This window comes from Protopterus annectens, chromosome 6.part0 (assembly GCF_019279795.1).
Source record: "Protopterus annectens isolate FY-2018-M chromosome 6.part0, PAN1.0, whole genome shotgun sequence".
In the NCBI taxonomy this organism is placed as follows: domain Eukaryota; kingdom Metazoa; phylum Chordata; order Ceratodontiformes; family Protopteridae; genus Protopterus; species Protopterus annectens.
Genome location: NC_056737.1, coordinates 83314101 through 83339942, shown reverse-complemented (window position 1 = coordinate 83339942; position 25842 = coordinate 83314101). Strand labels below are relative to the sequence as shown.

Here is a 25842-nt window from a genome sequence, read left to right as displayed (position 1 = left end):
TTATCAATACATGAATAGAAAAGAAGAATGGGATCAAATGTCATATATAAATGCATGTATAACTCAAAAGAACAGAAGTGTAGTGCTGGGTCAGAAACCTCATTTAAATCTCAGCATACACATTCATTATTTAATCTAGCTCGTTAAAGGAAATTCTGGGTGCTCCTGCTCATCTCTGGTGCTCCTACATCGGTTAGTATAAATGCTTGCCAAAGAAGTAGATAAACAACCCATAATCCTGCCTCCAAACAGATGCAGACCAACAAAATATTATGAAGAATTTATTCTGACTGAGCCACACTCCCCAAAGAACCAAATGCTTCAGCTCTGTACAGGCAGAGAACCCAAGGAATTGTCCTGTTAACAACTACCAAGAAGAAATTTTGTATGCCAAGTCAGTTGTAAAACAGTGAGTGCAACCTGAAGACAGCATGGTGGGGTGAGAGGTTTCACCAGATGGCAAATTAGGATCTATGGCCAAGGTTCAATGCCGAGCAAGGTCTAACATTCTGCAAAGAACCTATGTGCATTGTCATCATTCAAAGAAAAAGCTAACAAGATGAAATGTGAGACGTTATCTGCAATAGTCTCCATTTTAGAAATGGTATCACGGGGGTGGGGGGTTGTTCAAACAATCCACTCTCCTGGACATGCAGAAGCATATACTATAATGAAGAAAATGATTGAATTAATGGAATGAAGAGCCCTGAAGTAGCCCTCAGAAATGACAGATCTTTAATTTACTACTCTGGCCAGACCAATCAAGTTACATATCTCAACATGCAAACATGTGCATTACTAAGGAGTGGCTATAACATTTGTTAACCCCCCCCCACAGACACACACAAATTCTGTCCTACTGTACTAAAAAACTGAAGAGCTTGACTTTCCCGGGTGCCTTCTGTGCCAAGTAGGCATGTTCTCTGTGTGTCTGGCTGGGTTTTCACTAGATACCCCAGTTTCTTCCTACATGCCCAATGACACAAATGAAGTAAACTGGCCATACTCCAAACTGTCCATAATGGTGTGTGTGCATGTGTGTTCCACATCTGTGTATGTGTGCCATCCTCTGATACAGTGGTAACCTACCCAGGAGGTTAGTTTCCTGCCACATGCCTACTGAATCCCAGATTAAGACTGGGCTCCTCAGATACCCTGAACTGGAAAAAGTTGGCAAACTGGAGAAAGAATGAATGAAAATTCTAAACACGTAGTTTTACTTTTACAACAGCAGCAGTGTTATTCACTCAGATGTTTTGTGAAATGACAGTCTATTCTACATGTCTGCTGGGTTAACTAGTGGCATTCTTCAGCTGAAATATTTTGTCTGCCATACCTTTCACATGCTGAGGTCAGGCCCAGCCTGAAACTTAAAAAAGAGCTTTAAAAATTAACTTTAAAACAGGAGTAACAGTCACATTTCTCTATTGTTTCCTTTTGTTCCTTAGTATTCCACTTCCAACTATTTACTTTATTGCTTTTTACAAACAGGATTCCTTCACAATGCTAGAAAACAGTCTTTAACCAGCTTAGTCTAAAAGCTGCACCAAGCCCTCCTTGCTGCAATTCTAACCATAAAAAATTATCACTGAATATAATCAAAAATAGCCATTCCATTTGCTTGTAGCAACTACATTTGCAATGAATGCAAACCATTTAACTATGCAATTATAAACTTTGCCAAGAAAAGTCTCAAGCTGCAAATCCAAATCATTTGCAATCTTCATTACTGTCTACAGATTCATATGAAATAATTCATTACCCTTTCAAATAAACCAAACTGTTTTTTTTCCTTCCATAATCTGGTTTACAAATACTGCCAAATTTTTCAAAATGCCATATTAGCTGCATTATACACCATATTTACATCCCACATTATAACACAAAATTCTGCTGTTTCTTAAAAATATTTCAAGTACGTACCTGACCTGGTTCTCCAAGAAGTGCATGTATCTGTATAGGAGGGTATAGGATAGGGACAGGATGCCCACTGACTTCATTCGTGCACCTCTCTCAAGTTCACTTGCTACAGGCATATTGGCAAAGCAAGCTAGTCCAAAGAAGTTCCCTTTCTGAAAATATCCATCAATGAAGGAGAGAGAAGAAAAGGGTACACGAGTAAGAAATTTAAGTGAATGGGCAACTAAAATAGCTGGTACCAAGTGAGACCAACCAACAAATCCTCCTGCTTCGGCCAACATAACGCTTACGTCCTCCCGCTTGAAATCGCATTTGAACTAACATGCGTGCGGTGATCTCCATTCCGATTGGCTGACGTCATCGTGCACTAGTAAAGCGCGAAAAAGAAACTTTAAAAAGCTACCCCCCCTTCTAAATAAGTTGTACTGAAATCAGTACAGTGCGTATGCCTCCCGACGTCCCTGCTAGGTTGTACAGTTTTCAAGATGTGAAAATTTGCTTGTGCAAGTTTATTAAAACATGATTTGGGGTTTGTGTTCATTATAATATATTACAGTATTTATGCAAAAGCCTATGACTGCACTATTATTAATTTAAAGAATACTTCTTACCAATAACAATATTATTTGTACAGTTTTAATAGCTTTTATTGTTCACAAATTATTTACAATTGTTTATCTTATGCTTTTAAGTTTATTTTTCAGAAAATGTTCTATGCAAGGATGCATGCAGGCTGCTAGAGGTGACATTCCACACCACATAGGAGTTAATGAGTTACTTAAAGGTATCAGTGATCACTGCCCTGTAATCTTAATATGGTCCTTTAAAACACCAAAAGCTCCTTATCAGACAATTAAGGGCAAGCACTTCCTACAGTAAAAACTCAGAAGTCTTGATTTCATTGACTGGATCCCAATATACACATCAACAGACCCTAGCCAAGTGCTGAGGATTTTCACCTGTACCCTCTTAAATATTGGGTTCCTATTAGAAGAATGAAAGTCCAAAATATCGAACAGCTGCATACACGAAAATGCCATTCATCTATGTGTGTTTAGTGAGATCATGGTACAGTGAAATTTGGGAAATTTGCCTTTTCCTCACAGTAGTGCGACATCAAAGTTAGTATATATAATTAGGGGGGGTTGTGGGGGGGGGTGCAGCCTCCCACAATAAAGGGTTTGAAGTCCGGCATTTTCATTGTTTTCAGCATTCAATTATATGAACTTTCATTCATATAATATAGACCCTTAAATATTCAGGATGTCCTCTTCTCCAGATCCACAGAAGACTTGATGGTAATATTTACCTTTGTCTCAAGGCAGACCTCATTACAGTCATGGCTAGGAGAGAAAACGAGATAGAGAGCTAGGAAATAATGGAAACAAAATATTTCAAATAAAGAATTACACCAGACACACCTGACTTGTAGGAAAACCACCAGTACAGCAACTCATTTTGTTAAAGCATAATACAAAAGACAAATTGGTGTAAACTGGACCAAGGTATTCTGGAATGAGATAAAGATAGCTGCAAGTATCACTTACACTGCATCTCTTCTCTACATACCCCCCCCTAAAAAACCTTGCCAATGAATATAAAAGCTTATTTCATCACCCTAAAGTACAGCTGACAGCTTTCAACCCACAACCCTAACTTGCAAAATCCTGACAATGACAGTTGCCCTCCTCCCCTCCCCTTGGCCAAGTATGGGCCAACTGTCTACTTCTCTGAAAAACATGACAATTAAACAAAAAAACTACTGCAAAACTTGGGCCCCCAGCAAAGGGGAGCTGACCAAATATGGCACAACTGTCTACGTCTCTGAAAAACATGACAATGAAATAAAAAACTACTGCAAAACCTAAAGCCCTCATCCTCCACATTGTTCATACTTCATTCTACCTTTCTTAAGTATGTTGCTAATTTAGATTACCAAGCCACTCTCTCATATTTTCAATCTCTCTCTCAGAAAAGGGATCCTATAAACACACTATTATTATCCTTCTCCTTAAGGTACCCCCAAGGATCCCGAAGACTATAGAACTATCTCTGATCTCTGTTCTATTGCAAAAGTCTTTGAGACGTTTGTATAAAAACAGCTACATCCCACTCTCAGACCACCAGCATGGTTTCTGGAGTGCATTCAGCACCCCAAAAGCACTACTTGCTGTCACCCTCAGCACATATTGTAGTATTAACAATGGCCTCATAACCACAGGTCTATTTGTTGACATGGTTCAAGAATATGAAATCAATCACAAAATATTACTAAACAAACTGAAAAAAATAACTTTGGTGGAGACAATACAATCCAGTGGTTTAAAAGATGCCTAGGAGACAGAAGCTTTCAAGTACAGTGTAAAAATCAAAACTCTGATAAGTTAGTCCTCAATACTGTAGTCCTCAGGGTTAATTTCTTCAGCCATTTATGTTTTCTGTCTTTATAAATTATCTCACAAATGACATTCCACCACTAAATATCACATTACATGCAGATGCTCTCTTCCTACTTGAGGCTACCACATACCTTCAATCTCACTAACAAAGGAGCTTCCTTGATCCTTGTGATTGCTCTACTGCAAACAAATTTCTTATTAACCCCCCCCCAAAAAAAAAACAAATAGCATGGTATTTACTTCAGCATCAAATATATCAAACGTATCAAAAACTATAGTTAAAGACGTACAGGCTAATTTCATCCCCAACTTTGCTTAATGCAAATATTTATTATGCCTTACTGTAGCTCCTTCACTAACTTTTACTAAGTCTTATCACAATTAAAATTTTACCAGAACATTTCACATCTCCTGTCACCTACAACCACAGAGTCCATAGCTAACAATGTTCTACTACTTAATCTACAGCACTGCCTACTAATAATGTTTCACTCTTCTTATAACTCAGAAGGAATCCAAATTACAGAAAGTAAGATTTTTAAATTTACACCACTAGCAGGTTCTCAAGCCCATCACTGTGACATAATAAAAGATGTCCACTGGATCCCAGTTACGCATAGAGTTACATTTCTTCCCAGCTACTTACTGTTTAAGACTCTAAAGTTGAGATATTGTCCCAAATAAGAGCAAACCTCCAACTAAAGAAGCACACAAACTCCCTTTGGGCAAGTCCAACTGACAGCTTAACCCTTATTTGACCTACTTTCAAAGCTAGCTAAAAAGCCTTCTCAAGGCTAGAGCCTGCCTCTTGGAATTATCTCTCCCAAGAAATTAAAATTCTAGATATACTGAATGACTTCAACAAAGCATTAAGAAAATACTTGGACAACGAAGCCATGTGCAACTGCTTTGGGGACAATGGTTTATATTACATATAACAATCCTCTAAAAATTTTTTCACAATTGATGATTCTGATACATAGATGTGTTTAATATTTTAGCTTATATATACTGTATGCCAATATGTTATTTTCATTGCAGTACACCATTCCGCTTTTGTATTGCTTAATTACCATATTGCTTCTTAACCTAGGCAGTGCGAGAAAACTTGTAGCCCATTTTGGGTACAGCTGAGAGAGTTTTTTTTGTTAAGAATAAAATCTATCTCATATCAATGGTTCTCATTTGTAAGTCCTAATTTAAATATTAGGTTTAAGCCATGATTCTATGGCACATCAAGCTTACTCATAACTTGCAACAATAATTTTACATAAAATGTTAACATTTCTGTGAGATGAGGAGAGCATTTAATGTGAAACCCTGTAACTGACAGCAGTTCAAAGCAATAATCATGAAACTGCAAAAATGTTTTAATTGATTCTGAAATACAGGGAATTTCAAACAAACAAAAAATATTATGATAAGGAATCTTCATTCTACTTTTTGATCCCAACCTATTCAAACTGCTCAGAGTAGGTAGCAAGAAACCAAAGCAACATTAAATGCATACAATGTTTGATGATGCAGTAAAACATTATTAAAAGATTCTAGCTTTGCGATGACTACCATTCAGGTAGCAGCTTGGGTGCTGGAGATGTCAAGCAAAGGGTTGGGGTGGGAGTGAAACAAATATAGCTCACCCATACCAGTGAGGATAAGTCCAGTCTACTGTAAATTACAAAAACATGGTAGAGCCAGCAAACAGTGGACCAAAATCCGTTTATTAAAGGAAGGAGGAAAAAAACATACCGGTTTCGGCCCTTACGCCTTCCTCAGTGTTTCCTCGCTGAGGAAGGCCTAAGGGCCGAAACCGGTATGTTTTTTTCCTCCTTCCTTTAATAAACAGATTTTGGTCCACTGTTTGCTGGCTCTACCATGTTTTTGTAATTCCTTGATGCCTTTGAGCCGTGCAGTAGCCGTATGTGCAGAGGTCTGATTGCACCAGTCTACTGTAAAGTCAAACCTGTAGAGAATGGAAGAAGGATACTCGACTCTTGGAATGTGGTCAAGTGCTCAGGTAATGCCAAGTTCTTTCAGCAGTAGTCCTCCAACAGGGCAGAGATTCCTGGGGATGGTGTGCATAGAAGCATGCATATCATCTCACCAGAAGTTGGACACTGCAAGACTACTTCCATAAGTAAATGTGAATGTCAGCCACAAAGGGACAGGCTGTTAGGGCTACAGAGAAAACCCTTGATAGCTGCATTAGTGATGGCCTCTCTTGGTAGGTTCTTTCCCACAATATGGGGGCGGGGAAATTAATGAATGGGATAACTGGCTGAAAGTGGGGCTGGTGATCAGTAGGCAGCAAGGAAGAAACAGAAGATTAAAACTAAAAAATATATTAAAAGATATACTATTAGTCCTTTAATACTTTAAGTAGTGCTATGTAAAACAATAAGCAAAAACACAAAATGCCATGGTAACATTTCCTAAGCTTATTTAAATCACTAACATTAGCTTCTGTGATGATTATACTTTAAGATTTGTTTAATTAAAAAAGGGACTGAAATAACTTTATAACAAACCCTGGCAAAGAATGATGTTATAAAGTTGGGTTAGTTGGACACAGAGGAGTAGGAAGGGCAAGGCAAAAGGGATAGCCACCCCAGGTGCCAGCTTGTAGAGGGTGCAAAAATGTCATGCAAGTAATTTTAGTTTTCTTTTTTAAAAAAGTAAATTACAACTTATAACTGCTTTTCTGCTTTGAAGCAGTGATCCTAGCTGCTCCATCTCCCATTTTTTCTCAGAAACAAACATCCTTACATTTTACACATGGGATGTGCCACATGTAACTGCTCCAAAGCATTGGGAAAGGCTTCTGATTGAGGAAGCAACATTCAAAAATAATTGCTCAACTCAGAATCAGTCGTTTTGAGTGTGCTTGTTTACGATAAAACAAATAATACTAAACTTCAGCCTTGTTTTTTCTTTTACTGGAATGGGATTCTGGGACTGACTGGACGTGGATGTGGATAAAGCAAGCACCAAGCCACTCGCACAGCTCTCAAACTCTCACAGCAAGAATCATGGAGAGCCAAAGCCAAAAAAAAAAAAATAGTAGTTGGGGAAAAGGCTGAAAAATCTGGATAATTTTTAAATATTGCTGTTTTTTCTTAGAAACTAAAGGTTTGCTTTTGCATTAGCAAGATCACAGAAAAAGTCAAAAAGTATGAGTGGAAAAACACTAAAAATAGGACAGGACACATTTTAAATATTGTTGTACGCATATACTATATTTAGAATGTTGCTAGAATTACAGGTTTTCAATTAGTGTGCATTTTCTAAAGTATATGATTCGGAATTCTGATATTCAAATGTCTGTCATTATTTACTTGCTTGCAGTTATTTCAATCATTAACTATCTGCCAGAGAACCACAAATTGTTCTAGGAGCAGATCAAAATGTGAAGGAAACTCAGGGCCACTCTGTGAAATAGGAACAGTTCATTTACAACTGAGGCTAAAACTGGGGTAATTAAGTTACTTCAGTCTTGGCTACTTCAGGATGGTATAAAGTTTTGGGAAGGGAACTCCTCTTGTTATGCTTGACTGAGTTCTCATCCTGCTGTTTCATTTTATTGCATTATTTTTTGTTTGACTGGGACTTCTGTTTGGAACACTGCCAAACAATATATTGCTTAACGAAGGGAAATTTGGGAATATGAAACATTTTTGACATTGTTTGCATGAGTTTACCTTTGTTATCCCAGTGTTTAAGGATCTGATTAGCTGTATTACAAAAACGCACAATCTGACCCAAGTGGAGCATTCAAAATCTAATTTTTTTTCAACTTATCAGAAAAAGTTCTGGTTATGAACCAAGCATACTGATGATACTATCAGCCCCCTCCAATGCGCTCTTTAAAACATTTTTTGACACCTGAGAAACACTGGAAACAATATATTTGACGAAAAGCTTTTGCTCAGCATGTAACAATGCAGCAAACTCATCTAAGTTATATACACATCTCAACACAAACTTCCACACAAAACACGCGTAATTATACACATTAAAGAATCATGCTGGACTGAGCCAGCTTCTTTCCCTGAGATTCTAGCAATTAGTTTAGTTTACTTGAAGGAACAGGAGTTGAAGAAGACAAAATCCTTTTATTAGAAGTTGCTGGAGACACAGAAGCAAGTCCTCAGACAAAGGGGCTTGTAGTCCAGGCATGGCTTAGCATACCCTGAATTCCTTAAAGCACTTTTTAGGCAGAGTCTCAATTAGCACAGGAGAATTACAGTTTTTCTTAAAAACATCCTCCAAAACTGGGATCAATGGAGGAATGATCTCCATGTCCACCAGACTCATCCTCCAAAAGATCATAAACACTGCCGATCAGTGGGGTAGCCAATGACTGCTCCCAACTGAATACATCCCTAAATCTAGCCAGCATTTGGGTAAAAGAAAATATCTGTTTGGGTTCCTTAACTTGTTTGTCAAAGGAAACCAACTCATCTGACTCTGACAGCTCCAAATCCTAAGACATCAGATTCCCCTGAATCAGAATCCTTAGATGATATACTGGAGGAGGAAATGCTGGCAAAACTAATAACCAGGGTGTGCACCCCATAATCAACTGTCCGAATAACGGATCTAGCCTTAGTCTCAATCTCAGGTGGGAAAACAGTCAGAGACTACTGTCCTACCCCATGATAGAGCTTTTGTCTCTTCTTAGCCTGCATTACTCTAGTGGGAGAATCCCCTGAATGGGGAGACATATTAACACTGGCATCAGATTCTGTACCCCTGACTTACTCTACACCTGAAAGATTTGGCTCTCCCATACCTGAAGCGGGCAATGGAAAAGCCCTGGAGGATGTGTCTAATCTCATGTCACACACAGTTGCAATATTAACACCACACCAGAGGACCTGTAGGCAACAGAAAGTGAGAGGTCCGATATACTGTCCAGGGCTGATGCTACTGTGGACTCACAAGCTGTAGGATGAAGCATACTTTTTTAAATTTATTTCAATCATTATTTTTTTTAGGTGTACAACAGGTAAATGCAGGTGGTGTATGCGGCATCTGAGTCCATCAATTCAGGTGACAAAAACTAGTCAGATCAATACCAAATACTGGCTGCACAGTGAATCCAGTACAAAATGGACAAATCCCACAATTCTCCATCTAAATATCCATCTGAAGTCTATTACTACAGGAATATTATATTTTAAACTGCACTGAGAAAAAAGACTGCAATTTCAGTAGTCCAGCATATAGTACAAAAAGCATGTCACAAAGTCCCTCAGTTTTAATAAATAAAGGCATGTTTCAACCTCTCATGCATAGAAACAACCTGAAATAGCCTTAGATAAGGAATTAAATATACGCTTAAGAAAAATTCCTGTCAGAAATGTTAAACAAATAAAATGGTGCAAAAAAAGTTATGTACCTACCATAACATTTCATGTGTGCTGTCCATATTGCCCTTCAGTCTCACTGATGGGTAGAATCCGATCCATCGGATCCTTCTCGGCCATTTCTAAAGATTGAGGCCTTCAGCAAAACTCAAGGGCATCCTTCCTTACCCAAAATGCAACCCCCTAGCTTCCTCAGATCTTGTTTACCCCAATACACTTATAGAAAGAATATATATGTGTGTGTGTGTGTGTGTGTGTGTGTGTGTGTGTGTGTATATATATATATATATATATATATATATATATATATATATATATATATATATATATATATATATATATATATATACACACATAAATCAAAATATACATAAAAGTATCAATTTGTGAGGCTATATGGCCCTGTAGTAACCAATTTGTGCTACTCAGTCTCTCAGGAGTATAGGCGGGGGAGTATGGAGAGAGGGTTGTGTGAATAAAGGATGAGATGGACAACACACATGGAACGTTATGGTAAGTACATAACTTCTTTATGTGATGCTGTCAATCTTGCCTTTATTCTTATTGACGGGACTGCATCCCAAGCAACCTGGCTCATGGGAGAATATTCCTCAGAACCACAGACCTGAAAGAGGCTCTACTCCTACAGGACAAATCCACTTTGTAATGAGTAATAAAGGTATGAGGTTTTGCCCAAGTTGCTGCAGCACAGATGTTATCCAATGGTAACCTAGCTTGAAAAGATGCAGAAGTGCTACAGACCTTGTGGAATGAGCTTTAACAGAATTCTGAAGGGCTCTGTTCTTTGAATTATAAATGTAGGATATGCATAGTGTGAGCCATTTAGATAAGGTAACTTTTGTGAGTGAGTGACTGACCTTTTTTAATATCAGAATAAGAGATGAAGTGTTGATCTGATTTTCTACATTCAGAAGTTCTATGCAAGTAGAATAACTATGAAAATCTAGGAGATGCAGAGAATATTTATTTATTTTGGAAATTATGGTAGAAAACTGGCAGCTCTACGGATTGATTGAGGTTGCTTTCCGACACAACCTTTAGCAGAAATGAAAGGTTAGTGCATAAAGAAACTCTGTCCTTACGAAAAAATAGGTATGGAGGCTTGGCAGACAAAGCTCGTAATTCAGAAACTCTCCTAGCTGAAGTAATAGCCATTAAAAGAGTGTTTTCTAGGAAAGCTATTTCAAATCACAGGTAGCAGATGGTTCAAAGGGAGGACAGATAATGTCTGACAAAATGAAATTCAGATCCCAGGGAGGTGACGGGTTCCTGTATGGGAGACTTATCTTTGTGGTTTCCTTTAAGAATGCATTACAAAGTCTGTGACACATGATACCAGAACTATTTTATCCTATATGGAAATTTGAAATTGCTGCCAAATGGACTCTAATAGTGGCTACAGTAGCTCCTTCATTGAAAAGTTTTGCCAAAAATTCTAAAATAGAATGTATGGACACAGAAAAGGGATCTATCTGATTATTGTTGGCCCATGTAACAAACCGCTTCCATTTACTTCTGTACAGTTTTTGTGTAGATGTTTTATGGTCTGAGGTTGAGGGGGGATGAAAGTATGGCCTTGAGATACTAATGGAGAATGAATCCAGCACTGAAAATCTTTTTTGCAGGTGTTGGTTATCATAATTTTGTAAGACATTGGAAGTTCCAAGACTGACCATTGTGCAGAAAGCAACCACTGAAGTATTCTCATATGAAGACGAGCTTGGGGAATGAGTATGATGGATGCAGTCATTTCCCCAGTACCTGAAAACCAGTTTTGCAGAAGCTCATGTCTTCCTGATCAGCAATCTTACATACTGGCGGAGATCATCTACTCTGTTTTGTGGGAATCTCGCTATCAGTGTAGATATGTTTACCTCTAATCCTATGAAGACTAAGTCTTGACATGGCTCAGATTTTTCGTAGTTTATGGTAATACCTTAGGAGGAGCAAAGTTGACGGGTATAGTTCCTAACTTGTAGCAGAAGATGCCTGGTCGGGGCGGTTATGAGTCAGTCATCCAGATATGGAAACACCCGGAATCCACGGCGTCTCAAGTGAGCCGCCACTACTGCCATGCATTTAGTGACCACTCTTGTAGTGAGGCGAAAGGGCAGAGTTCGAAATTGGAAATGACTGGCTCCTAGCCAGAAGTGCAAGAATTTTCTGGATTGCCTTTCCATTCAAATGTGGTGGTATGCATCTCAAAGGTCTATAGAGCACATCCAATTGTCTTTTTCCAGGAATGGAAGTATTGACTGCAGTGTCAACATCCGGAACTTAGTCTTTTTCACTGACTTGTTCAGATTGCTGAGGTACAATATGGGTCTCCAGTCCCCTGTTTTCTTTGGAACTAAAAAGAATCTTGAGTAAGTTCCGGATCCTCTCTGGTCTGCAGGGACTTCTTGGATGACTCTTTTCCTTAACAACTTTTGGACTCTAGAGTTGCTTGTTCCTTTTGACATGGTGGAACATCTGCAACTGATTTGTCTACGGGGGCAGGGAAGGAGAAGGGAATGATATATCCTATGGACATTATGTCCTGCACCTATATGACATTTGTTATGTTTTGCTAGGTTTCGTGGTGCAAAGACAATCACCCCCAACTGCCTCCAGAGGTGAGCAATCGGGCACTCCTTCAGGAGCACTGGAAGGGTCCACCAAAGAAAGATTCTCTGGAACCCTGATTTTGTGTTTCTCCCCTGCCATGATGTTGGTGTCTTCCATTATTGTTCAACCCTCTGCCCCTGGGGGGAACTTTTACCCTGTGCGTCTTAGAAAGACCTTTGAGATTTTCTGAACCACATTTTTGCAGTACCTCCCTGATCCTTAAGGAAGGGTCTGGTAGGTGTGGAAAAACACATGCCAAAGGCAGACAAGGTCTTCCCCTCTTGTTCACACCTGGTAAGTATCTCTTTAACTTTAGGCTCAAAAGGAGAACAGCCATCGAAGGGTGTGTTCATGAAGACTTGAAGGGCTCTGCGAAATTGCAGAGGCGCATCCAGGCCTGTGTCCTGAGAAAGAGAGAGATAGATGCCTGAACTTGCTGCCCTACTTGCTCAATCTGTTGCATACAATATGAGTCTCATGGACGAGCTGACAACAGAATTAAGGGTGGTGAGCTGAGTATTGACGTTATTTGCTGCCGCTTCAGCTACAGCTCTCTACAGGGAATCTGAGAGTACCTTTAACAGATCCTTCTGTAGTCTAGTGAAGTGGGTAAGGTAGTTCAATGACCTGCAAGGAGAAGGTTGCAAATGAAAAGATGTGTTTTTCATGCCCATCCATGGTCCTAGAATCCTTATTAGGAAGATGGATAGAGGAACTGGTCTTGGACAGTTCTTTTCTAGCGGCCACTGCCACAACCATGGCATCAACTGCTACAGCTTTTGTCAGAAAGGACTTATCTTTTGGAGCTGTAATGTATTTATTCGGGGCCTCCTAAAAGTAGGTTCTATGGAGTCTGGGGTTGTCCAAGCCTTCTGAGAGATTAACTCGATAAGCTCATCGGAAGGAGGGTCCCCCAAGAGGTTGAAGGGTGACACCCAAAGGACTTCGGGTACACTGATTCCTCAGCTAAAACAAGACAGAAGATAGGAAAAGGTCTTTTTTTTGTTTTTTTTAAATCTAATTGTCCTCTAACTTAAACGGAAGAAGGGAAAAAGGGGCAGAAAGAAAGGGGTGGGTAAGAAAAAAGTCCTCTAACTAAAACAGATGTTAGTTAGACATCCTCTAACTTAAACAGATGCTAACAACTGAAGTAAATTGTACAGACAGTACAATTATGTTTCACTCACTCTTAACGGTAAAGGTAAATAAAAGAATTATAGTAGGAGAAAACTAAGGTACAATGAAGTAGTAGTCTAATAGAGATAAAATAGACAACAGAGACACTTAGCCCAGAGCTTTGCTATACAGAACCTCCTTCGCAGAGCTGTAAATGAGAACTGGGAAAGCTAGGGGGTTACATTACAGGTAAGAAAGGATGCCCTCAAGCTTTGCTGAAGAACTCAAGCTTTAGAAATGGCCAAGATGGATCTGATGGATCAGATCCGACCCATCAGTGAGAATAAAGGTGAGATTGACAACATCAAATTCACAATTTAAATGAAAAAAAATCATTTAAAAGGCTGCAAATCTACTTAATCATCTCAAATAACCATAGCCTCAAAACAAAAAACTGCAAAATCAGCAAGATTTTCCCATCAAAACGTTTTAAAAAAAAGCTTGTAATCAATGGAAATAGCAGCAGCAAATTGCTTGCGATTCTGACAGCAGGAGGCAATGACAGGAATGGTAATAAAATACCCTTAGTACATAAACTCAGTTAAACATTCACCAATAGCCATAATACACATTCAGAGGGTTAAAAATCCACAGAAATGTAGCATTAGTGTAAAATAAAACGTATAATTCTTATACTATAAGTGAAATAAAACTCAACATACATACAAATTTTCAATAAGGAAAAACAAGCAAATCAGCAGAATACACAGTTCAAGCAGAGATAGAAAAAGGCAGAGGGAGGAATAAAAACCCAATTATTATTTTTTTTTAATCTGAGCTCATTAGCTGAGTCATTTAAGAGATCCTTCTCTTACTGTGGCACTAGAAAACTAAAGGGGTTCAGTCTGTGGGTTTGAAGGGCAGTCCTGGTCCTGACAGGCAGGGGGAGGAGCTATGAGCTTTGACAATCTGTCAGAGGTAGTGTAACACAGCACTACTACCCATATACCAGTGAGACAGTGCGTGTTTGTTGAATATTATTAGCTCTCATTTGAGAAATTAACCCAAGACCCCAAGAATATCGTGCCAGTGTCACTGGCACTGGACAGATCAAATTTCAGTCAGTTAAAATACATAGCAGATCACAGAACAGACCACTTACCGCACTTTGACAGACATGTTCTGTTTGACTACCCTACAAAAGGAAAACAAGAAAAAATTACTTTTGGATGACAGAAATACTGATCTGACACACTTAATTCAGATTCACATTCTCATATCAACTGAATCACTTCCACCCCTCTTACGATCACATAGCACTGATACTTTAAGAAGGGATAGCTGCTTTTTTCTCACAACTATTCCACTTTACTGGGAAACAGATTGCAACTCTAGCAAACTAACTTGCTTGACGGAATGCGTTTCTGTGCAGACACATAAGCAAATGATAACAATATTCCAGTACCATTTTTAAAGTCCCTGCAGCTGCTCAAAATGCATCTACTAACTTCTCTGGAATACACAGCAGAATATCTACAAGCCATATACTTCTGAAAGTATGCTAAATAATTAAAATATCTAGAAATGTGTACAGTATCCAGGAAAACAATATACATAATGCTAAAGTATAAAAAACAGCTTTGAAAACAAAGTTCCATATGTACATATTACTGCTAACATAAAGCAACTCTTTGTTTATTCTCTTCACCTCTGATACGTAGCTAGCACCCAGCAGCTCTCCAAATGTCTTCATTTCTACTCCTCTCTTCTTCTCAATCTGTCCCAAGACACCCTGAATGCAAGAGGCAAGTTGCACTCTAGTAACACATTCTATGCAGTGACACTCCACTTTTTTCCCCAATAATTTTTATTTTCATTTTTTCATTTATATAAAACGCAATCATTTCCATTCTTACAGCATGACCATCAGTGAGTGTTGCACACTGTAGTCAATATAGTAACATGTAGGTCATAAAACACATCTATTTACACTATATACAGAGATGCTTTCTCATTCAATTTCGTTGTTATAAAAACAGCACATACAATAAGGATTTCAAGTCCACAGTTTGACTGTGTGATCGTGTGTATAATTCTAGGTTCCTCTGTACCTTGTTACTATGTAGTATGTATGATGTATTATGCTAATATGATGTTAAAAGTGTGTTCCCAAATTTCTCGGGCTTTCATATTTTTGTTTCTTTTATCCATTACTATTTTATGGGCTAAAAGATGTTTTATAGCTATTTTTTTGAATCCCTCCCAAGATATATTTGTAGGGTCTAACCATTTGAGAGCAGTGATACTCCTCTTAATGAGTTAAAACTACCTGTCACCTGGAAATCCAAGTTGTAGTTTATTCATGCTATCCTCAAATAATTCCCTCCCCCATCAAATTTCCACCTCATTATCACCATTCAATCCCCTTACATTACCTAACAGACACAGATAATAACCCTGTGATCTCTCTCTGACTCCAGTGTATATAGTCCCAAACAACTCACCCTCTATCACAGTCCATCTATGCTTTCTATCACATCTCATAAAGTAACGATATATCCCTGTACAGCCTCAAAAAGTGCATAAAGGACTCGTCAGTGACTGATGTAGTGGGTAATGGATGAAAGATCTCTGTCCCTAAAGTCTGTTCTCTTCAGCCTATGTCCATGCACTTTTTTTATTTTGTTTATTTTTTTTTCACGTCTACACTTAATGGTCCAGTGGTGGTGTTATCACAGATCCGTTTCTTAGTCTGCATGTTTAATTTCACTTTCTCCTAATCTGTACCTCACAATATACTGTATGTAGCACTTTGCTCCTGACTCCACTGAATTGAAAATGGCATGTCTTTTTTTAATTCAGAAAAATCCTTCTCTTAGCCCATTTTTCCATCTTCTGCTATAGATATGCCTTGGTATCATCTACAAAGAGGTTAATTCTGTTCTCATTCCCAACCAATATATCTAATACAATCACAGTGAAGAGCACCAGACCAAGGTTCTCACAGAACACAGGTCACTTTTCTTTTCATCTGATACAGTAAACATTACTACTACTCCTTGAATCTAATATTCAAGAACCTTATGCCCATTTCAACATTGTGTTTCTTTTCCCAAACACTTGCAGCTTTCATAACAGAATTCTGTAAGGGGCCGTGTCAAACTGTCTTACTGAAATTGAGGTGCACCAGTATCCAGAAGCAATGTAAACCAGTTGTTAAACTTGATCAGGCTGGACTGGCAGCACCCTCTGTCTATAAGTCCATGCCGATATGCCACCAACCCTCTGGATTCACTCATTCCATCTGGTCAGTGGAAGATTTGTGTGATTCCCCCATTTATAAGGGCACAAAATAAATTGGAGTCTACACAATTATAGACCTATCTGCTTACTAAGTAACACAAAAAAATTAATGGAACACAATATCTTGAGACCTTTTTGAAGATAACTTAAGGGATATGCTCTTACTGATTGTAATCTGAACTGTACTGATTGCATTTTTAGACATGCCTAAAGCATTCCATTTTTAGACCATTACATTCTTATCCTGAACTGTAAAATCTGCACATTAACAAGTGCATAATCTTTTGGATTCTAAACTGGCTGATAGATAAAACTATAAGAATCATGTATAATAGTAATCTCGATACTGCATCATGTGTTCTCCATTGTTTTGTCTTATGTCCTGTTTTCTTTAACATAAAACTGATGGATCTGCTCTTCCAGTCTGGAATTTGTATACTAAACACAGTGGTGACCAAAAACCTGGATACACTGTTAACTCACTGCAGACTACAAACTTTTACAAGCCAGTTTGGATGCCATCAGTACCTAACAGAAACTAAAATGTTTACTATAATTTTAGCAATCACTACAATGGCGAAATACTACATAATGTGACCAGAATATTGCAAGACTAGAATGGCAAGGACCACTTGTTTGAACAATGTCCAACATCGAATCTCCTGACCTGCACGGTCTTAGGATCAAGTGTTAATATGGGTCCGGAGGGGAGTCCGGGTGTTCAACCAAGTAGCCCTCAACATTCTCGTCTTGTGACCTTCTGGTCACGTTATTTAGTGATTGCTAAAATGATAGTAAACACAGCTAAACATATCAGAAAGTAAGGATACGCATTCTGATTTCATCAACTGAAGGTACGGAGTTAGAATGTATCTTAGCTGATGACAGATTAAAATTTTGTAAGCATATAAAAGTGGCGACTGAGGTTGTCTGGATCTTTATTTTTCCAAGTCTAGAAGTACTGATATTTTACTATAAATCCACATATGCTGTTTCAGACATCAGCCCAAATATGATGCTTCCCAAAAGTGTCCCCCCAGCTGGAACAATGAACAAGAAGTTAGAAAGAGCTCAAATAAACTTCTACAACAAGATTGCACCCCTTGACTACCCTTTCATAATTCTCAAGACTTAACATCTTGAGCCTGTATTACCTTTGATACAAGAAGCTAACAAAATATTTTTTTGAGCTTTGCAAAAAAAATATTTAGGAGAATATCTTTACCCAGATGTATTCTGGTACTTAGTACTTAAGGGTGAAACTTCGGGTTCCTATCAGTTCGTCGAAACTTCAGCAGTTCGAACACCATATGTTTGAATTGTGAAGTTCGAAAACTGATTATCGCGGAACACCGAATTCTTTCCCAGGAAAAGAATTTGTTTGGCTGTTTTTGCGGCTTCGCTATTTTCAGCACTGTGGTGGAAAGTTATGGGTCGGGTTCAGGTAAGTGTGCGATTGTGCGGACGTTAGGGCACGGGTTAGGTGGGTTAGGGCACAGGTGAGGTGGGTGTGCGATAGTGACAGACTTTAGGGTTAAGGCAGGATAGGTGAGTTAGGGTTAGGGCACGGGTCAGGTGAGTGTGCGATAGTGACGGACCGTAGAGTTAGGGTTTGGGTTAAGGTAAGTGGATAGATAGTAGTGTATGTTCAGTTTAGTGTAGGGTTAGATGTAGGATTTTAAGTGTATGTGTGTGGAGTGCTGTTTTTTTGGTGTGCTTGTGTTGTGTGTGTGTTTCTTGGAACAGCGATTTTTTTTCCCTGGGGGAAAAAAAAAATCGCTGTTTTAAGCCTTCGATGGTTTTGCACTTCGAAGTTAGAAGTTCGAACATATGGTGTTCTAACTTCTGCCATTTCGTCGAAGTGATACAAACCCTGAAACTTCAGACTACAAAACAAAATTATTAGAAGACCAGTGCCAAACTAATTCAGAGTGGTTACACATTGGAAGGACTTTATTTACTTTTTTATCTCACATTTGTTAAATTGGTAAATGCACTGGATGGAGGACCAATTCTAGTTGCGTACCATGCCACATTACAGAAGAAGAAGTGACAAACTGAGTGCAATACAATATTGTAGGATAAAAGTTCAACACGTTGTATTATTGTGTAAATCTACACATGAAGAAATACATATGTACAAAGTATGGCTAGACAATTCACTTATTGATGAGCTCAGAAAAAGGGCAAAGCATGGCATGTCAACAGCTACTGGGGTTTGGCTTTATTGTCCTGAATGCACCAGTAAAAACATAAAAAGTAGAAAATCATGGTAATTCGGCAGGCATATAACTGAAACACTGGTATGTCCTTAAGGGCTGATTTGCATTTATTTCATTTGCCTCCACTACCAGAAGTTTAAGGTATTTCACAGCGAATACTCTAGCATAGCTAGGTCTTTCTTGTAGTTTTACTAAATTGTTTCTCTATTTGACCTACCTTTTTACCCTTTGGTTTATATATATATATATATATATATATATATATATATATATATATATATATATATATATATATATACATATAGATAGATAGATATAAGCAGTATGCACATGTTAAGTGAACAAAGTTTATCACTCCACAGTAAAACAGTCAAAGCAAACCCTTATCCAAGAAAATACTTCCATTCTGAATCTACTTCAACAGAGTTTTTAAAATCTTTATTGAATGATTATTTTGGGCAATTGAAATTTATCCTAAGTTACACTTTTGAACTGTGTCAGTATGGCACGTATGCATGTAACCCCTCATTGAGAATATTGTCCATTACATTCCTTGTCAATGTTTCCTAGATTGGTCCATCTATCTAGTTCATGAAGAGATGCCATCATCGTCACTGCCATCTACCAATCATACATTAAGTTTCCACTATCACTGAGCTGCTGAACATCTCTGTAACAGACTTCATAAGAACCTTGACTAGGTTCCTGAGAATCCTAAAGGACAGTCTATCTGGGCATTGACCACTGTCCACCTGCAATTAAGCCAATTTCTGATTAACCCTCTGGGATTCACTTCTCCCATCTGTCCAGACAGTTTCTAGCATTTTTTAATAGTTAAGTTCTTCTATCCCTTGTTCCTCGTGAAAACACAGGCAAAGAAACTGTCACTCATATTTTTATCCATTTTCTTTTAAAACACTTGTTACAGCAGTCAGTCTGAGTAAATATGTACTCTCCATTCCTCTCATTTGTTCTCTTTTGATAAACAACAGAGACTGCACTAAAATAAAACTCCCTTTTGCAATTCAAAGGAACCAAAGGAGGAGGCAAGGGTTTTGCTAAATATCTACATACACAACTAGAGCTAAATCTATATGCATGTATGTGTGTAAGTACATAAGTACATATACAAATATAAAGCATAAACATGAGTAACAACAGTCTTCCAGTCTGCACTATTCCATGGGTAATACTGAAGTTATCAATATCTCTAGCAGCAACATAATTAACTTCCTAAGGAGCAAGAAAAAAAGGAAGAGCTAAGGCATATACTGTATAGATACTATCAGGTCAACTATGGACACAATGTCATGATGCACTAAGTGGGAGAGCCTTGTCCTTCAACAATAATCCTAATATTCATAAATCTGCTGTCATATAACTGTAATGCATGTATCCTAAGGATCACTCCTGCAAGATTCATATATATGTAGGGGAAGCATATGAAGTAATGCATTGTACAGGTTCCCAAACAGTGGATGGTCTAAAGAATTCAGTGAATGAATGCATATACAAAACCTGCTTTGCTTCCTCAATGAAAGCCTAACATTTAGTGCTTTATGAAAGTCTCAACGAATGAGCATGTAACAGCCTCACAGATACATACTAAAACAAGGCAGCAGTAGTAGCTTCAGACTGTTAAACACAGCCCTAACATTTAGTGCTTTGTGAAAGCCCCAGTGAATGACCATGTAGCAGGCTCACAGATATATAATAAAAAAGGCAAGAACAGTAGCTTCAGACTGTTAAATGGAATCCTAACATGCCCAAACAGTGTCTTGCTGTACTTTCAGCAACTGAAAACATGCAGTTAATTACCATATGGAAAGGGTCTGCTTACCTACTGCATGACTTCCTATACTCTGGATCAAGCTACCCATCTATGTCAAGCAAAGTTCTTCATCAGCACTCTTGAAGAAAAATCTTGATGAGTGGATGGGAAATAGGAAATACACCCCGGGGATCACTTCTGTGTCTCTGCTGGACAGTGGCACAGGAAAATGACTTTCTTGGGTGGCGTAAGCTATGGTACCTTGCTGGCTAGGCTTACGTAGGCCCTTGGGCCGAAAGCCTAGTACCTACCTATGAACATATGAGGCTATAGGTTCAGAGCTCCACAGGGTTACACTAAAACAACATTATGTAAACCCAGCAATGACATACAAAAAGAACCCTTGAAAGTAAGTAAACAGTTAAACTGATGACAGTAGAAGCAAGGGTTATTTGGAAGAGCTTGTTTCTCCTTTGAAGTAGGAAACAAACTGCAGTGTGTATCTAACAGACTTTTTTTCACCTTCACCTAATTACTCAACATAATTCAGAGTGCTGTGTATATTCAAGCAGTGTAAAATGATTTTCCAATTATTTTCTTGTTTCGGATAAGTAAAGCATTCAGAACGATACTTGCCTACAGAAGACAATATAAGGCTCTTTTTGCAGAAGTAATATCAGTTAAACATTATTTTGCAAGCTAAGAATTTCAAATTGTTACAACTGACTGGTTAAAAAGGATGGAAAGCCAGCATTGGCCATGCAAAATTTATGCAAAGCCAGCATCTGCCATGCAAAACTGAGACACCTACTGGATGTCTAGAACCTATTAGATGCAACTTATCCTTCAGAAATTGTTTAAATGCAATATGAAAGCTGTATCTGTTCATGGCTTCTGGTAACTAGTTTAATTTATATAGCATGCAGTGCAGTTGTGGCTCAAGTTTAAAATAAGCTGGATGTACAACATTGAGCAGAATGTCTAAAAAGTGCAATGAAAAAGCATGCAGTAACTTAGAGAAATTGTAAGCAGGCATGCAGCGAGCAACAACAGCTCTTTTTACCCAGATGGGTATCAGACACACTGTGATTCACAGAAACAGCCCTTCTCATCAGCCTTAAGAGATTTAATGGTCTGCATTAAACAACTGAATATTTCTATGGGAAACTTTTAATGTACTATACAAGTGCTGGACAGTAAAACTGTAGTCACTGATATCACCAGCAGAATGGCAGGTATGGAAGTCAGAGTTGTCTGCCTTGGACTCCTTTGCAGAACCAGAAATGCTGACTAAATTTTGCAGATTAAATTTCTCTTTGATTTTACCAAGCAACTAAACAGACACCTAGATGACCAAGAGAAATCTGTTTGATGTAAAAGGACATGAACAATCTGATATGGTTCCTTCCTTCCATCCTGGATGCCTACACCCCTCTGTTTTTTTTTCCTCAAAATTTTTTTTATTTTTCAAATACATTTGAATGAATTCCATAGTATTTATACATAACATTTTAAATAACTATGTACACTATTTACATTAGCCTGACACTATAACAGACCTTAATGTATACAGTTATTTTATAAGTATGTCCAATCCATTATCAGAGAGTCTTATCAATTATTGTACAGTGTCAATCAATGATAGGACTTTTCCACAATGTTTGTTGATAAATGGCTTTGGATAAATTGTTAGTTCTTTAATTTTAATTTCCAATAATGCTGTGGTCTTTGGTAGGCTGTAGAAGTCTTCCAAAGTTGGTATTGCATTTGTATTCTATCTTCTTGTTATACACTTCCTTGAAATTGCAAGTATAGTCCATACTAGATACATGTTTGACCTATTCAAATGAGGACCTTCGTTCACATTTAATAATACAAGAGCTTTAGTAAAATAAAATTATTAAATAAAGCTTGTAGAAAGTTTTAATATCATTCCAAAATGGCTTAATTTTAACACAATCAAAGAAAATGTGATTCCAATCTGCATTGTGTACTTGCTCAACACATCTCCAACATATTCCTTTTATGGAAGAACTAATTTTACTGATTCTGTCTGGGGTTAAGAATGCTCTGTGCAAGCATTTCCAATTAAAAACTTTCCAGTACTGTGTAAAGGATTATATTTTATCGATGCTAAGATATTTGTTTTAATATCTTCAGTTACCTGTACTGAGTGTCCTTTTGTTATATATTTCCAATATGAGGTTTTGGGTGTTGTTTTATAGTTTATCAATATTTTGTAAAATTTTGAAATACTGTTTCCCATATCAAAGTCATTATATATGATTTCATATATGTCTTTCGTAAATTTAGGTATTTCTTTAAATGAAGAATTGTTAATTATTCTATTTAAATCTTGCAAATATAATACTCTGTAAAGTTAGCCAGTCCTATTGTGGAATTTTGTATGTTGTTTTTATTATCTGCATATCAAAAACTTTTAGTTCTTTGATACATTGGAGCCAATAAACAAATCCTTTCTGTTCCAAGGAATTAATAATTTCTCTATATATTTTATGTGGAAAGTTCTTTGTGACTATAAATTGTGATAAAAGATCAAACCAGATTTTTAAATCTATATTTCCAGTAATACTTTTCCTAAATGAGTCAATGTAATAATTAATCATAGTAGTTTTACTGGGGTTAGTTATGTTATATTGCATACTAATACATACTAATACATAAGTGCCATGGCAAATTGTTTTTATCTGTCATTTGAAATTTTTTTGTAAATCAAATTAATTTATTGATATTACAGTTAGTAATTATTTCCAATTTGCACAGTAATTTGGACTTATCCAATATGAGATTGTTTTAGATGTTGATGCTTTTATATATGTTTCTATATCAGGAAAATGTAATCCTCCCTGTTTCCATGGTCTGATATGATGTATTAAAGCTAGACTGTTTCTTTTGGGAAACCATAAAAATTTTACTAGGCATGAATTTATTTCTTTAAGTATATTCTTTTCTGGTAACAGGTGTATTGCCAAAGTTATACAAAGGATATTGGGCAGTAAAACCATTTTTATTAACTGTAGTCTATCTTCAAATGTTAATATTATTTTGTTCCATTTTTCCACAGAGATTTTAATTGTATTGATGATATTATTGTAGTTTTTTGAGACTAATTATTATCCTTGCATAACTCAATTCCAAGATATTGTAAGGTAGATTCTTGTTTTCCTATGATGTGATCCTGCTTAGCCTGCAGTTTTTTTTTTTATTTAAAAATAAAAATTTTGATTGATTGAAATGGAGTCCTGAAGTCAAGTGACATTTGTCAATTAATATATCTAATCCTTCTAACATCTCTTTTGTATTAGATAATGTTAGTAATATGTCATCAGCAAATAGCATTACTTTACAATTGTATTGTTCAAAACATCCATTACTTTCATTTTTATATTGTTACGAATTGAATCTGCCAATATTTCAATAGTCAGAGTAACTAGAATCGGTGACATAGGACATTCTGTTTAGTGCCTTTTGTTATACGTATAGATTCAGAGGTAAAACGACCTAACTTGACATACACTAAATTATTTGTGTGTATATATATATATATATATATATATATATATATATATATATATATTCTTTAGGAGATGAAAAAAGGATGCATACATAGTCCCAATTTAGAGAAACAAGGGCTTTCTCTATATCTAAGCCAATTATGAGTGTTTCTTTATTTTCTTTATTAACAAAATGCATAAGAGAAATTATCCTTTTAATATTGTCGTGTATGTCTATAATATATAAATCCAGCTTGATCACTGTTTATTGTTTTGGATAGTGGTATTTTCATTCTGTTAGTTAATATTGTCATGAATATCTTATAGTCATTATTTAATAATAGCATAGGTCTGAGGTACAGAGATTTGGGGATTTGTTTTCCTTTAGGATTGGTGCGATTAAGGAACATCTCCAAGAGGGTGGTATTAAAGCTTCTGACTGAATTTCATAATAGAGTTTTATGGAAGCGGGATAGTATCTTTGAAGGAAAAAGTTTATACATTTCCATAATTATGCCCTCTATACCTGGAGCTTTACTATTTTTACCCTCTTTTATTGTATCTGTTCCCTATAAAACGGTGTCTACAGGACTGCAATCAGTTTCTCTCAACATTAAAACAGATTGAACTCTACAGTTCCTTACAAAACGGTGTCTACAGGACTGCAATCAGTTTCTCTCAAAATTTAAACAGAGTAAGTTACACACAAAAAGCATTTGTTAAGCTTTCACTTACAGTGCTTTGTAATTAAGCAGGTCACCATATTGGTCAGCCATAGGGCTCTTTGTTTCTACTTGAGTGGTTGCCTCCTTCCCCTGTAACTGCAGTAAACTGACTCTTACATTAGAGCTGTAATACTTACCTTATAGCTTTAGGACACCTTAGGAAACCTTGTAAACTGCAATAGTCTGACATTTGAACAAGCAACCCTTGTAAAAATTCCCAAAATTGTAAACTGTTGGTCTATCTTTCCTGCTAAACATAAGTGAAATTACAGTGATGAGTGCAAGTAACATTAAAGTACTGAGTGCAAATAACACAGTGCTGAGTGCAGATTTCAACTTATCTCTGGTGTGGTGTCTTGAGTCAATCAGGGTATTAACTGTAACCACTCCCACTGCCTTCTTTTTTCCCCCACCCCCTTTTTCCTCAAACAGGTTAAACTGCTACAATTTAGTACAGGCATCAATTTCAAATCTAAGGGCTTAGGATTTCCCTCTATCTTCCCCCCTTGGCTGACCTGTTATGACTTTGTGTAAGTTTCTTCATTGTATGGATCTTTTACTGTTTTTTGTGTAACTGAATGACCTGCTGCTAAATTCTGATTATGCACAGACTGCTCTATTTTGTTTTTCAGAGGCTGTATAAGTAGCTAGTGACTTTACTGAATTTCTGTGGTAATATTTGTGTTTAAACTGAACCTGTACCTAGAGAAAGTATATAATCATTGCTCCTCCTTGCTGCATGTGTTTTTTAATGTTTAAATTGCACGCACACATTGAAGAAGTGCTTTTAAGACTTGAATAACTTGGGCTAGCTATACCTGAAGTGCTTTTACTGGCAATTTTCTAGTTGTACAATTGTGAATAACTGATTTAG

At 37.2% G+C, this 25842-nt stretch overlaps 1 protein-coding gene across 1 annotated transcript in view; it reads right to left on the bottom strand.

Annotated features, from left to right (window-relative positions):
• Window positions 1-25842, bottom strand: part of TTLL5 (tubulin tyrosine ligase like 5) — a gene marked incomplete in the record, with an annotated part of 5893562 nt that overhangs the window by 2859884 nt on the left and 3007836 nt on the right. Inside the window, 1 exon segment of the mRNA XM_044073865.1 lies at window positions 14595-14627. Within this exon segment, the coding sequence (XP_043929800.1) occupies window positions 14595-14627 (33 nt within the window).